Consider the following 13636-nt stretch of genomic DNA (forward strand, 5'->3'; position numbering starts at 1 on the left):
ATTTACCATTTCTTCCAATTTTCTACAATTAGTTTTTCCTGCCTTCTAAGCCCTATTTTTTTCCTTCCAGTTTTATTGAGGTATAATTGTCCATAAAATTAATTAACATATCCCAGCTTCCCTCGGTTTCATATGGTCGTGCGGTGAGTTTTGGCTAACGAGGCACGCAGGCAGTGTTGTGAGCTAGTACCTAGGAAGGCTGCTGACAGGGAGGTGAGTCCACGAAAAGCTCCTTCATCCGCATCCCTTCTTCTCCTGAGAGCCAGCAGCTAACCTTGACATGGAAGTGAAGGATGGCAGAGAGCCTGGCTCGGTCCCTAAGGATGCTCGGGGGCCACTGTCAGCTCCAGACTATAAAATAAACCCCCATCCTGCTAGAGTCACCATTATTTGGGGGTTCTCTGTTACATGCAGTCAGACTTAATCCTAACTGCTATACAACACTAACATTCAATTCTATTTTAGTTTTCTTTAACTGGATCTTCATTCTGCCTGTGTTTTGAATGGGGAAATCTTGCACTCTTAGGTTATGGTATTATGCACTGAATTCAGGTGTTTTTCTTCATATCTAATTTTGTTTATTCGCCATGTTAATTGAACTACCATACTCAGAAGATGCTTGCAAATTGTTTTTTTTACCTGTAATGTTATCAAACAAAAATATATGGAGAATAAATGTCCTAGCTCTTAGTTAGCAACCGGCTTTAATACTAACTATATTATTTGGAATATATGTGGGATAGGAAAATGTGTTTGGCTTGCAAAGCTCCAATCACCACTTTCTTATCCCCACAAGGGGAAGGAAAAGGTAATGAAATTTCTTAAAAAGTACACAAAGATTAGACAAAGGTGCAAAACATCTATACAGAATAGTACCAATGCTTTGAATATATTAATATTCTTTGAAAGATTCTGTTACATAAATTAGAGATTAAATAAATATGCTTAACCAACCTGCAATAATAAGATACTAAATTTTTTTAAAATCACTGTGGCTCTTTGTTGATGCACGAGGCTAAATTCTACTTTCTACCTACCTTTCGTAGGGTAGATCAAACCATTTTGTTAAACAGCTCTATACAAGAAATACATTAAGTTACAAGCAGACAGAAATTAGTCTAGTAATGAAGTTTTGGGATATTTATATAGAGTAATATCAGTAATGTCAAAACTTTTATTTAATATGCTTCTTCAACTATATTCTTGATAACTGTGTTTTTAACAATACTGAATGATTTTTTTAAAAACTATTTCTTGAAAGAACATGGGGAACTGGGGGTAGGTAGGATAGTGATAATGATAGAATTCTAGTCTTAAGAACAATCTGGGTAAAATACAGAAATCTCAAATGTAGACTTAAAATCACACTTGTTCAAACCAATAGTGGACAAAGATGCACGAGTAGTGGGAACAGATTGAATTTAGAGGAAGGGAGCAGTGTTCTGGGGACAGGCTGGGGGCCGCTGCTGCCACCACTGTCACCAGGTGAGAGGCACCTGGAGGATGAGCTGGGTGGGAGTGGAACTGAGCAGAGAGGGGAGAAAAACACAGAATCTGCAGGTAAAGACTCATCTCTCCCCCCACTGGCTTTCATTTTCACATCCCTAAAAGAATGAATATATTCATATCTGGAAGTGAGGGTGATGGTTTGTTTTCACATTGTATGTGAATGCAGACATTTTATGACATTTACATTATAACAGCAAATACAATGAAATTTTGGATACTAGTATCTTTAGTGCTACCAAGAAATGCTGTGATAGTATTTATTCAAGAACTACTGGTCATTTTAGTAGAGAGCATTTCCCCACCTCAAATTATCACAGGAACCAAAAGTATTAAATGCTTGTAAGTTTGTTTTTAAACGTTTTCAAGAAAGATAATCTTCAAATCCCATGAACATTTACTCTAAAATATCCCAAACTGGAACAAGGTAAGACAATTTGGATTAAGCTATCAACTATATGGCATGTTTGAACAGTTTACTTTCTTGAAACTATCTTCTAGCCAAAATTAATATTTAACAGCAACTACAATGTAGAAGAATTAATCTTCTATATCTCCCATAACTCCTGCAAGTAAATTTTATCCTTTTGTTTTCCCACCTACTGAAAATTAAGGACAAAGCACTCGTTAACCTTCAATACCACTGTGCCCGGGTAAGAGAGAAAAAAAAGCTAGGGTCTTTAGCAAAATTACAAAATGATTTAAGTGACAGTGTCAGATCATCTGTATTTTATGTCTATTTGATTTTTATGACTTTTACTATGTAGTTTCTGCACTTTGCTATGTGAAATACTATTGATGGTTATGATTCAAACAAAGTAATTATAGGAAATGTGTAAGTTTAAATATGCATTTTTAGAAGCTGAAAAAGGAAAGTAATCCTGAAATGACTGGAGATTTGACATCACAGGAGCTCGAGAACCAAAAACAAAACCAGAAATAAGAATTGCTCTGTAATATTCTTGTGTGTGATTAAAGTTTAGATTTTATGACAATTCTGTCACGTTTCCCCACAGACACCTGCTTTATGAGGCAGTCAACAAATAATTCCTTCTCAGAACTACCTGTTTTGCCATCCTTCAGAATAGAGGCTATGAAGAGCTAGAATAGAGGTAGAATTAATCCAAACTAAAAGACATGCTCTTTAGATTTTTTGTGTATAATTCAATTTTATGAAACAAAACCAAAAGAGGTATTAAGTATGGATGTCCCAAGAGCAGAAGACAAAAAGCCAAAGTGTGACTTTTTTAAATATGATTTTGGCTCCAAAGCGATGACGGCAGAGGGTACAGGCCCCTATGCAGAGTGCAGTACACCTGAATTAATTATCTAGCTCTCTCATCTTTTCAGTGTTAGAATCAAGGACTGGCGCTTTTGGAGAACAACTTCCATAAATATGAAAGGCTTTTTAAGCTCCACTATTTAAAAAAACTCTAAATTCAATATAATGCATCTCTGGGGTCCTTTCCCCTTATCTCAGTTAATGAAAACTCAAAATCTGCTATTATTTTTAATTATCTCAGTGTCCTAGGAATGGTGGTGTTCCTGGAATGATTTTTACTGGCCCGCCCTCACCTTTTTAGAGAAGAGCCTAGAAAGGTATCAAAATACAGCAGACTGTCGATAGGATCCAGTTTAGATCTCTGAAAACATGAAGTTGGGTAGAAAACGAACAATCTTTTCAAAGTGAGCAAGTAGTTGGATAAAGATGACTGGACTGGGGAGGTTATTTAGACTGAGAGAAGCCTCCATGAAAGAAAGAATTTATGGGGGGGAGTTGGCAGGAGGCCCCAGGCCCAGACCACGTGGGACCCACCACATTAGCTGTTCAACACAAGTCTCCTGTATTTTAAAAGAAAGAATAGCAAGATCCTGAACTCACCTTCCACGGACACACCAAATTTACAGCTACATATGTATGATACAATTTTCTTTGGGGAAAAAAACGTAAGACCTAGCTGAGCAATGACTACCCATCAAATGAGAGGCAAAAACGGGAAAAAGGAAAAAAAAAAAAAAAAATCACACTAAAGGTGGCAGGAGAGGCTGAGACACAATCTCACCATAAACCCCACCCCGGTCACACTGAAGGAGGAAACTCAAAACCCACAGCTTCTTCCTGTGAAGAGTCTGAACACATCGGACACCCCAACTTTCAAGGCCTGCACCTGAGATGAGCTCCCAAAACATCTAGCTGTGAAAACCAACAGGGCCACCGCGAGCTGAGAAAGGCACTTACAGTGCTCGTGTGCTGGGACTCTCTCCCCAGAGTCCAGAACAGAAGCAGCACATCCTGCCCAGCTGTTGCTTATGTAGAAGAGTATCATCTGCTAATCTTAAAGCATCGGCCTGAGGGGATCCCAGGGAACTTTCCACACAGGTAGGGGCCTGCTGGGATATGTTCTGGGGATGGTGGCTGGCAGGCTCCAAATTTAAGTGCTTCCCCTGACTCCCCTCAAAACTCTAGGCCTTCTCCCCTTCTCCGTCCTCTGCAGGCCCCATCTTTACCTTCCTTTGTGTCTTGCTCCTGGGCAGCGGTATCTCCCAGAGCGGACGTTTAACATGTGTCTATGCCCCAGTTTTTAGGTCTGGTGTCCCAGTTTTTGGAGCTGCCACCCATGGGACAATCCTTGATCACTTGGCTCTGAAGGCGCGGAGGTCTTGCTCTCTTGGGTCCCCTGGGACCGAAACAATTGACAGTTCTTGGAAGACTACCACCCCCACTGCACAGACAGCAGACCGAAACACATCCCCAGTCTTTCTGAGAAGAAAGCCTCTTTACTTGTCCAGGAGCTCTGGCCTGCGGTGCAGGCTTCAGGGTTGGCACACACCTAGAGGTCTACGGAGGTGCTTTCAGGGAATGGAGGCTGCTTGATGGCATTTTTGCCTCCCTTTGCCTCACTACAGCTCACGGTATCTCCCAGACAGTATCTCCCAGAAGCTTATACACTTGTTACAACCCTGATTTCTGTGTTTGCTGCCCAAGTGACACTTCCAGAAAGCCTGGCTCTGGTGGCTAGCAGGGCTTACACATGGGGTCTCACAGGACTACATATATTTGCATACTTTAAAAGTGCTGCCTGAAGGTCTGGCTTCTAATGAACCTGAATCTAGATACTGACTGAGATCCTCCCCTTTGGAACAGTGACAGGTCTTGGCACACCCTCACTACCTGGGACTATTAAAAAGAAAACAAGCTGCTCAGACAATCACAGAAGTTTGAGGAACAGCCAAGAGCTAGGCCAGGGTTGAACGAGAAGGCTCATCTTCTACAACAGGTCACTCGTTCTAGACTGGGAGAAGTAGCTGTTTCATCTAACCCATAGAAACCAACACAGAGAGTCAAACAAAATGAAGAAACAAAGAAGTATGTCCCAAACAAAAGAACAAGATACAACCTTAGGAAAAAAGCTTAATGAAAAGGAGGTAACTAATTTAGCTGATAAAAAGTTTAAAGTAATGGTCATGAAGATCCTCAGCACAGAGAGTCCCAAACAAACAGGCCCACATCAAGGCACATTATAATTAAAATGGCAAAGGTTAAAACAAAGAGAGAATCCCAAAGGCAGCAAGAGAAACGCAACTAGTTACTTACAAGGGAGCTCCGTAAGGTAGTCAGCTGATTCTCAACAGAAAACTGCAGACCAGGAGGGATTGGCGTGAAATATTCCAACTGATGAAAAGCAAAGACCTACAACCAAGGGTACTCGACCGAGCAAGGCTATCATTTAAAATCGAAGGACAGAGAAAGAGCTTCCGAGACAAGAAAAAGCAAACTGAGTGAGTTTATCACCACCAAATCAGAATTACAAGAAGTGGGAAAGAGACTCTTTTAATGGGGAGAACTTAAAGATGAATAATAAAATGGCAATAATTATGTATCAATAATCATTTTAAATGTAAACAGATTAAATGCTCCAAAAAAAGACACAGGGTAGTTGAATGGGTAAGAAAACAAGACCCTAACATATGTTGCCCACAAGAGACCTGCTTCAGATCGAAAGACACACACACACAAAGGGATGGAAAAAGATATTTCATGTGAATGTAAACAAATAAAAAGCTGGGGTAGCAATACTTATGTCAGACAAAATAAACTTTAAAACAAAGACTATAATAAGAGACAAAAAGAGACATTACATAATGATAAAGGGGTGAACCCAACAATATGATATAACCCTTGTAAACATTTATGCACCCAACATAGGGGACCTAAATATAAAGCAAATATTGACGAACATAAAGGCAGAGATCGACAGTCATACAATCATAGTAGGGGACGATGACATTCCACTGACACCAATGGACAGATCTTCCAGACAGAAAATCAACAAGGAAACAATGGCCTTAAATGACACACTAGACCAAATGAATTTAAGTGATATTTTTGGAGCATTTCACCCCAAAGCAACAGAATATACATTCTTTTCAAGTGTACATGGAACATTTCCCAATATGGACCACATGTAAAGCCACAAAACAAGTCTCAATAAATTTAAGAAGACTGAAATCACATCAAGCATTTCTCTGACCACAGTGATATGAAACTAGAAATTACAAAAACAAAAAACAAACCCTGAAAAACACACAAACACATGGAGGCTAAATAACATCGATGTAGGTGATGTTTGATCTGCCGGCAGTTTCTGAGTGTGGGCCAAGATTGTGTCTTGTGAAGCCGAAGAATGGAAAGATGGACCAAGGAGAGGCAAAAAGTTTTAAAAAGAGGATAGTTTATTAGAGGCAGGAGAAGAGGTTGCAGCTCCCGAGCGGGAGGGGGTCCCCAATGGGGAGTGCCCCACGGCTGAGGCAAAAGCTCTTACTTTTACACCTTCCTTTGCCTGCTTGGGGAAGGGGAGCTGTTTGAAGAAGGGAACTGGTGCCTTCTAATGAAATTCATCTACTAGATTTGTTCTTCTTGCCCATCTTAAAGGAATTAGCAAAGTAACCCACTCTTATCTATCAGATCTGCTCCAATTGTCAGGCCAAAATGAATTTTATGATTAACCTCAAGGCCTTGTTACATTATGTCCTGGAACAAAGGAGTGATTTCAACACCTGGAGTTTTAGGATATGACTGTCTTTGTTTATTCCACCAGGGACCTCACTGTCTACCTAGGGACATGTTAACTCTCTTGTATCAACATGCTACTAAATAATCACTGGGTCAACAAGATCAAGGAAGAAATCAAAAGATACAATGTGATAAATGGAAATGAAAATACAAGACCAAAAATCTATGGGACACAGTGAAAGCAGTCCTAACAGGAAAATTCATAGACATACAGGTCTACCTCAAGAAACAAGAAAAATCTCAAATAAACAATCTAACCTTACACTTAAAGGAAACTAGCAAACAAAGCCCAAGTGAGTAAAAGAAAGGAATTAATAAAGATCAGAGCAGAAACAAATGAAACAGTCTTAAAAAAGTAGAAAAGATCAATGAAACCAAGAGCTGGTTTCTTAAAAAGATAAACAAAAGTGATAACCCTTAACCAGACTCATCAAGAAAAAAAGAGGATCCAAATAAAATCAGAAATGAAAGCTAAGTGACAACTGACACTACAGAAATACAAAGAAGTATAATATTACTTAGTTATATGCCAATGAATTGGGCAATCTGGAAGAAATGAATAAATTCCTAGTAACATATAATCTTCAAAGAATGAATAAAGAAGAAACAGAAAATCTGAACTAACCAATTACTACTAACGAAATCAGTAATCAAAAAACTGATGGAAAGTCCAACAAAGTCCTGGACTAGAAGGCTTCACAGGTGAACTTTATCAAACAGTGAAAAAAGAATTAACACCTATCCTTCTCAAACTATTCCAAAAAATTTGAGAGGAGGAAAAGCTCCCAAGCTTGTGTTATGAAACCATTACCCTCATTCTAAAACCAAAGACATTACACACGCACACAAAAATGATATGCCAATGTCCCTGATGAACACAGATGCAAATATCCTCAAAAAATATTAGCATACCGAATTTAGCAATACATTAAAAAGATCATACACCATGATCAAGTAGAATTTATTCCTGGAATACAAGTTGGTTCAGTTCCTGCAAATCAATTAACATGATACACCACATAAACAAAATGAACGATAAAATTCATATATTGTATCAATAGATGCAGAAAAAGCATTTGACAAAAACCCGCATCCATTTATGATAAAAACTCTCAGCACAGTGGAAAAACTCTCAACATAATAAAGGTTGTGTATGACAAATCCACAGCTAACATCATACTCAATGGGGAAAGGCTAAAAGTGTTCTCCTTAAGATCATGAACAAGACAAGGATACCCACTTTCACCGCTTTTGTTCAACATAGTATTGGAAGTTCTAGCCACAGTAATCAGACAAGAAAAAGAATTAAAAGGCATCCAAATTGGAAAGGAAGAAGTAAAACTGTCATTATTTGAAGATGACATGAGAACCCTAAAGATTCCACCAAAAAACTTAGACTAGTAAATGAAGTCAGTAAAGTAGGATACAAAATTAATATTCAGAGATCAGTTGCATTTTTATACATCAATAATGAACTATCACTAACGAAATTAAGAAAACAGTTCAACTTACAATTATATAAAAATGAAATAAAATCAAATACCTAGAAATAAACTTGACCAAGGAGGTAAAAGACCTACACTGAGAAAACTATAAGACACTGAAGAAAGAAACTGAGGAAGATAGAAATAAATAGAAGCATATACTGTGCTCATGGATAGAAAAAATTAACATTGTTAAAAAATCCATACTAACTAAACTAATCTACAGATTCAATGCAACCCCAATCAAAATACCAATGGCGTTTTTCACAGAAGTAGAACAAATAATCTTAAAATGTATATGGAACCACAAATCGCCACAGTAATCTTACGAAAGAACAAAATTGAATATCAAACTATATTACAAAGTTATAGTAATCAAAACAGCGTGATACTGGCATAAAAACACACATACAGCAATCGAACAGAATAAACCTATGCTATATGCTCATTTATTCTGTGAAAAAGGAGGCAACAATAACAGTGTGGCAAAGATAGTCTATTCAATAAATGGTGTTGCGAAAACTGGACATATGCATGCATGCTTGCATGCAAAAAAAACACAAAAAACTGGACCACCTTCTTATACCATATAAGAAACTCAAAATGGTTTAAAAACTTAAATGTAAGACCCAAAACCATAAAACTCCTTGAAGAAAATATAGGAAGTAAACTCTCAGACATTACCCTTTGAAATATTTTTTACTGATATATCTCCTCAGGCAAGGGAAACAAAAGAAAAAATATACAAATGGGACTATATCAAACTAAAAAGTTTTTGCACACCAACAAAACGAAAAGACAGCCTACTGAATGGGAGAAGATATTTGCCAATACATCTGATAAGGAGTTAATATCCAAAATTTATAAAGAACTCATATAGCTCAACACCAAAAAAACAAACAATCCAATTAAAAAATGGGCAGAGGACCTGAACAGACATTTCTCCAAAGAGGACATACAGATCGCCAACAGACATATGAAAAGATGTCCAACATCACTAATCACCAGAGAAATGCAAATTAAAAACACAATGAGATATCACCTCACACCTGTCAGAATGGCTATCATTAACGAACCAATAAACAACAAGTGTAGGAGAGGATGTGGAGAAAAGGAAACCCTTGTGCACTGTTGATCCGACTGCAAATTGGTACAGCCACTATGGAAAAACAGTAGGAGGTTCCTCAAAAAATTAAAAGCAGAACTATCCTATGACCCAACAATTCCACTCCTGGGTATTTATCTGAAGAAATCCAAAACACTAATTCGAAAAGATGTATGTATCCCTATGTTCACTGAAGCACTACTTACAATAGCCAAGATACAGAAGCACCCCAAGTGCCCATCAATAGACAACTGGATAGAGAAACTGTGGTATATTTATACAATGGAATATTACTCAGCCATAAAAAAGAATGAAATCTTAACCATTTGAGACAACATGAATGGACCTAGAGGGTATTATGCTAGGTGAAATAAGTCACACTGAGAAACACAAATACCTATGATCTCGCTTATATGTGGAATCTAAAGAACAAGATAAACAACGGACTTACAGATAAAGAGAACTGAGCATTATGGGGGGGCAGGGAAGGTTGGAGAGCTGAGTGAAAGGATTAAGACAAAATAGTCATGGGGATGTAAAGTACAGCACAGAGAATATAGTCAATAATGTTGCAACAACTGTGTGTAGTGCCAGGTGGGTGCTAGACTAATGGGGGGATCACTGCATAAGTTATATAAATGTCTAACCACTACGCCATACACCTGTAAGTAATGTAAAATAATACTGAATGTTATCTGTAACTGGGAAAAAAAATAAATTGAAAAAGGAAAAAAAACATAAAAGTTTTATTTGGACGTTACTGGCGACTACAGTCCGGGAGCAGAGCTTCAAGAAGCCTTGATACTGCTCTAACTCTGAAGAAGTGAGTACTGCTTATTTAGGCAAAAAAGTAAGCAGAAATACATCTGGTACATCAGAAATTTCAATTAAGGTACATACATTTCAATGATTGACAGTCGTACATTGAATAAAAGGAATATACAGAAAAATATGGTTGAATTGCTGTGCCCCTCGGCATCAGGAAGTCTGAAAACAATCAAATCGCCTGGAAGCTTTGAGGTGATTTTTATCGCGATGTAGCTAGAAAAGGCGCTGTTTTTCTGTGATCACTGACCTTTAGCGTTGAAACCTCGTAGGAGACATACATGACTAGCCCCCATGGTTTGTTTTAGTGAGGAATTTTAGGGAGGCTCATTAGTCTTTCTTAGTTACTGATTTAGTCAGAGGAACTTACGCACCCTTTCCTTTCCTCATTGTCATACCAAGAAATACTACTCAGTAGAAAAAAGGAAAGCACTATTAGTATACATAACAATCTAGAGAATCACTAGTGAATTGTGGTCAGCGAAAAGTCAGTCCCAAAAGGTTACGTACTGTATAATTCAATTTATATATCATTCTTGAAATGACAGAATTATGAAAATGGAAAAGAGATAAGTGGTTGTCAGCAATCAAGTAGGAGTTGGACACGGGAGGACAGTGGGTGCGACCGTAACAAGGCAATGTGAGGGAAACTTCTGGTGTGGAAATGTTCTGCATGTTGAGTTTATCAGTGTCAGTATTCTGGTTGTGATATTGTACCCCAGTTTTGCAGGACATTACCATTGGAGGAAACAGGGCAAAGGGTACAGGGAATGCTTCTGCACTACTTCTTACAACTATGTGAAAAATCTACAATTATCTCAAAATAAAAAGTTTAATTAAAAAGATAAATATCTTAAAAAAGCAAGTGTCTTTACCTGCTAATCCTGCAATACCTGGTCTGTGTTCATCTACTGCTATGGCCTCACTTCTACTTGTCATTCAAATCGAATTCTTTCTATGCTCTTGAATTACTTGATGCTTGTCTTATCCAGCTAACACCACTCAAATGAAACTACTTTTGTTAAAGTCAATGATAATCTTCCAACTGCAAAACAAAATTGAAACTTGCTAGTTTTTTGATGTACCTAGCCTCTGAGTTACCTGACACTGGTGTCTGCTAGTTTACGCCCCTTCCAAGGAACTCTCCTATCTCTTCTTCCATGAGAACACCCTCTGCCATTTCTTCTGCCTCCCGAGCTGCTTCTTCCTGGGGCTGGGGTGGAGAAGGGTGGTTCTCGTTTTCTCTTTTTTCCTGACTAACTCTCAAATTGCAGGCTTTATCCAGAATATAAACGTTCTTCACGTCTTATGTATTCTCCATGAGCACCCTGGCTGTCAGCCATTCTAGCTACATGTTGAAGTGCAAGCATTTCTTATCAGTCTCTAGCTACACAAACTATTTCTAGAGCAATGTGAATGTCCCATAGGAAACTCAAATACAGCCTATTCTAGACAGGACTAACTCCTCTTATTCTCACCCACCAAAAAAAAATCTGTTTTCCTATATTGCTATTTATTCATCATTCTCATAATTATCCGAGCCAGGAACCTTGAAGTTATCGTAGACTCTTCCCTTCTTAACCTAATTTCAATATTGAAAATGCTTTTAAATCTTTTCTTCTTACTATCTCTTGACTTCATCCCTCTTCTCCATGTCTTCTCTCAGTTTCTTAATTTAGTCTCTTATTTGGCCTATTTTCTGGCCTGGCTCCCTTTTAATCTTCATACTATTTACAGGGAAATTTTACAAAAATACAAATTTGATAATAATACTGTGGCACCTAAAATTCTTCCGTGGTTCCACACGGCTTTCAGGAAAAAGTCTAAATTTTTTAGCCTAACGCATAACCTTTAAACCTCTGCATACTTCCCACATTCGTCTCCCACAGCACATCCTTCTCTGGAACGCTCTAGCCTCACTGAGCCATTTGGAATTTCCTAAAAAATGCCATGTGGCCTGTACATTAGTGCCTTTAAACACATTGTTCACCTTTCCTGGAATACAGCCCTCCTATCTGGCCCCTACTGACCCTCATCAGGCTGTCTAGCAGCCCCTCTGAGAGGCTCTGGCAAAGCTCTCTCATCCCACAGAGGCCTTAGTATTTACTTAGACGTTACAGTATCAATATTATTGATTTCTGTTTAATTTCCTCTAGCACACCAAGCATTCCTGGAAAGCTGGGACTGTATCTTATTTTTTCTCTGTATCCTTGATGCTTGAAAAGAATGAAGAGTTGAATATGTTGAATATGTTTATTAGACTGAGGCATAGTAATAATTTATACAGTCTCTTTCAAATAAATGGAAGTCCCTCTTACATATTGTTTTCTTTGAATCACAACTTACCTTCACTCAGAATTTTTAGGAAACATTCTCCAATGATTACACAAATTCCCTAATATGACCCATACTGATTCTTCTGTTCCAATAAGACCACTATAATTACTGTACTTATCTAAACCTATTTATGACAGTTCTTCCTGGTCTTTCATATTAGAATGTAAACTTCTAAAAGGCAGACAATTCTGTAATTCAAAAGGTCTTAGGACACAGTTATATGTCTCTAGGAACTTTAGAAATACTAGTTTGAGTCTTTAAAAGAACAGAAGACTGCTTAAAAAAAAACTGGGTTAGTTACTAGAGATCAAATTCCATTATTAAAAGGAAATACTGCAAAGGTATCACCTTTTAAAATAATAAATATCATGTGTCACCTCTCAGACGCTTTCAGACTAACCTTCGTCTTGCAGAGCACTCGCCTCCTTCTGTGGCGACCCATCCAACATCAGCAAAGGACACCACTGCATCCTCTCCTGGGTGACTGGGGCTCCATTCTGTGGTAGGGCTGGTGAGCTGTAAGTTACAAACAGGGAAAGTTTGTCATCTAGCAGCAAATGTTAGAATAAAACTTTTTAATCTCCTAAAGGAAAAGCATCAACTTCAGTGCTACAAACATATGGATAGTTTGTAACATTTCCATTAAAGGTTCCCATGAAAGGGGCCATCAGTTACATCACACTGTTGCCTAGTAGCGTATGACAATCTCTGAATTCTAATTTAATTTTATTCAATTTTTATTTTACAGATCAAGTGAGACTGGTTAAAAAAAAAAAAAAAACAACTCTGGTCATCCTAAAATATTAAGAAAACTTTTAGAATTTAAGCATCAAAAATCATTTTTGTTTCTGAAGGATCTAGTTTTTTAAAAGTGTAAGAACAAAAACAAGCAAGTGATCAATTTGTGCTAAATTTGGGAGTATTTTAAAATGGATATTATATATGCTGTTAAAATACTGAAAATACATTTTTAAAAATCTTTAAATCTTTTAATTTTTAAATAAAACTATTAACTATGTTAAAAAACAAAAAATACAAATAACAGAACAGAATTCTCTAGCTAGCCCTAGAGAACACATAGATGAAGGAACAGAATATTCTGAAATAAATATATCAAAGAAAAAGCAAGTAAGTTTTGAAATTTACCTGAAAAACATGGAAATATAGTTTAACTGAAGTCAAGCTTTGTTGTAAGTGTAATGCCTCTAAGCCAGATGATCAATGAATAATAATTAAAAAATAAAGTTATCAGATAAATATCGCACTTCCTAGAAGTTGGAATGCGGTTCAAAAAAAAAAATACTG

At 37.5% G+C, this 13636-nt stretch overlaps 1 protein-coding gene across 2 annotated transcripts in view; it reads right to left on the bottom strand.

Moving 5' to 3' along the window:
* The window catches only part of MTFR1 (mitochondrial fission regulator 1), a 49386-nt gene that overhangs the window by 5681 nt on the left and 30069 nt on the right, over positions 1-13636 (bottom strand). For both annotated transcript variants that reach the window (XM_074318929.1, XM_074318930.1), the window contains exon 4: positions 12732-12847. In XM_074318929.1, coding sequence (XP_074175030.1) covers positions 12732-12847 — 116 coding nt within the window. The remainder of the gene's footprint in view (positions 1-12731; positions 12848-13636) is intronic.

Source organism: Rhinolophus sinicus, linkage group LG14, assembly GCF_036562045.2.
Source record: "Rhinolophus sinicus isolate RSC01 linkage group LG14, ASM3656204v1, whole genome shotgun sequence".
NCBI classification, from domain to species: domain Eukaryota; kingdom Metazoa; phylum Chordata; class Mammalia; order Chiroptera; family Rhinolophidae; genus Rhinolophus; species Rhinolophus sinicus.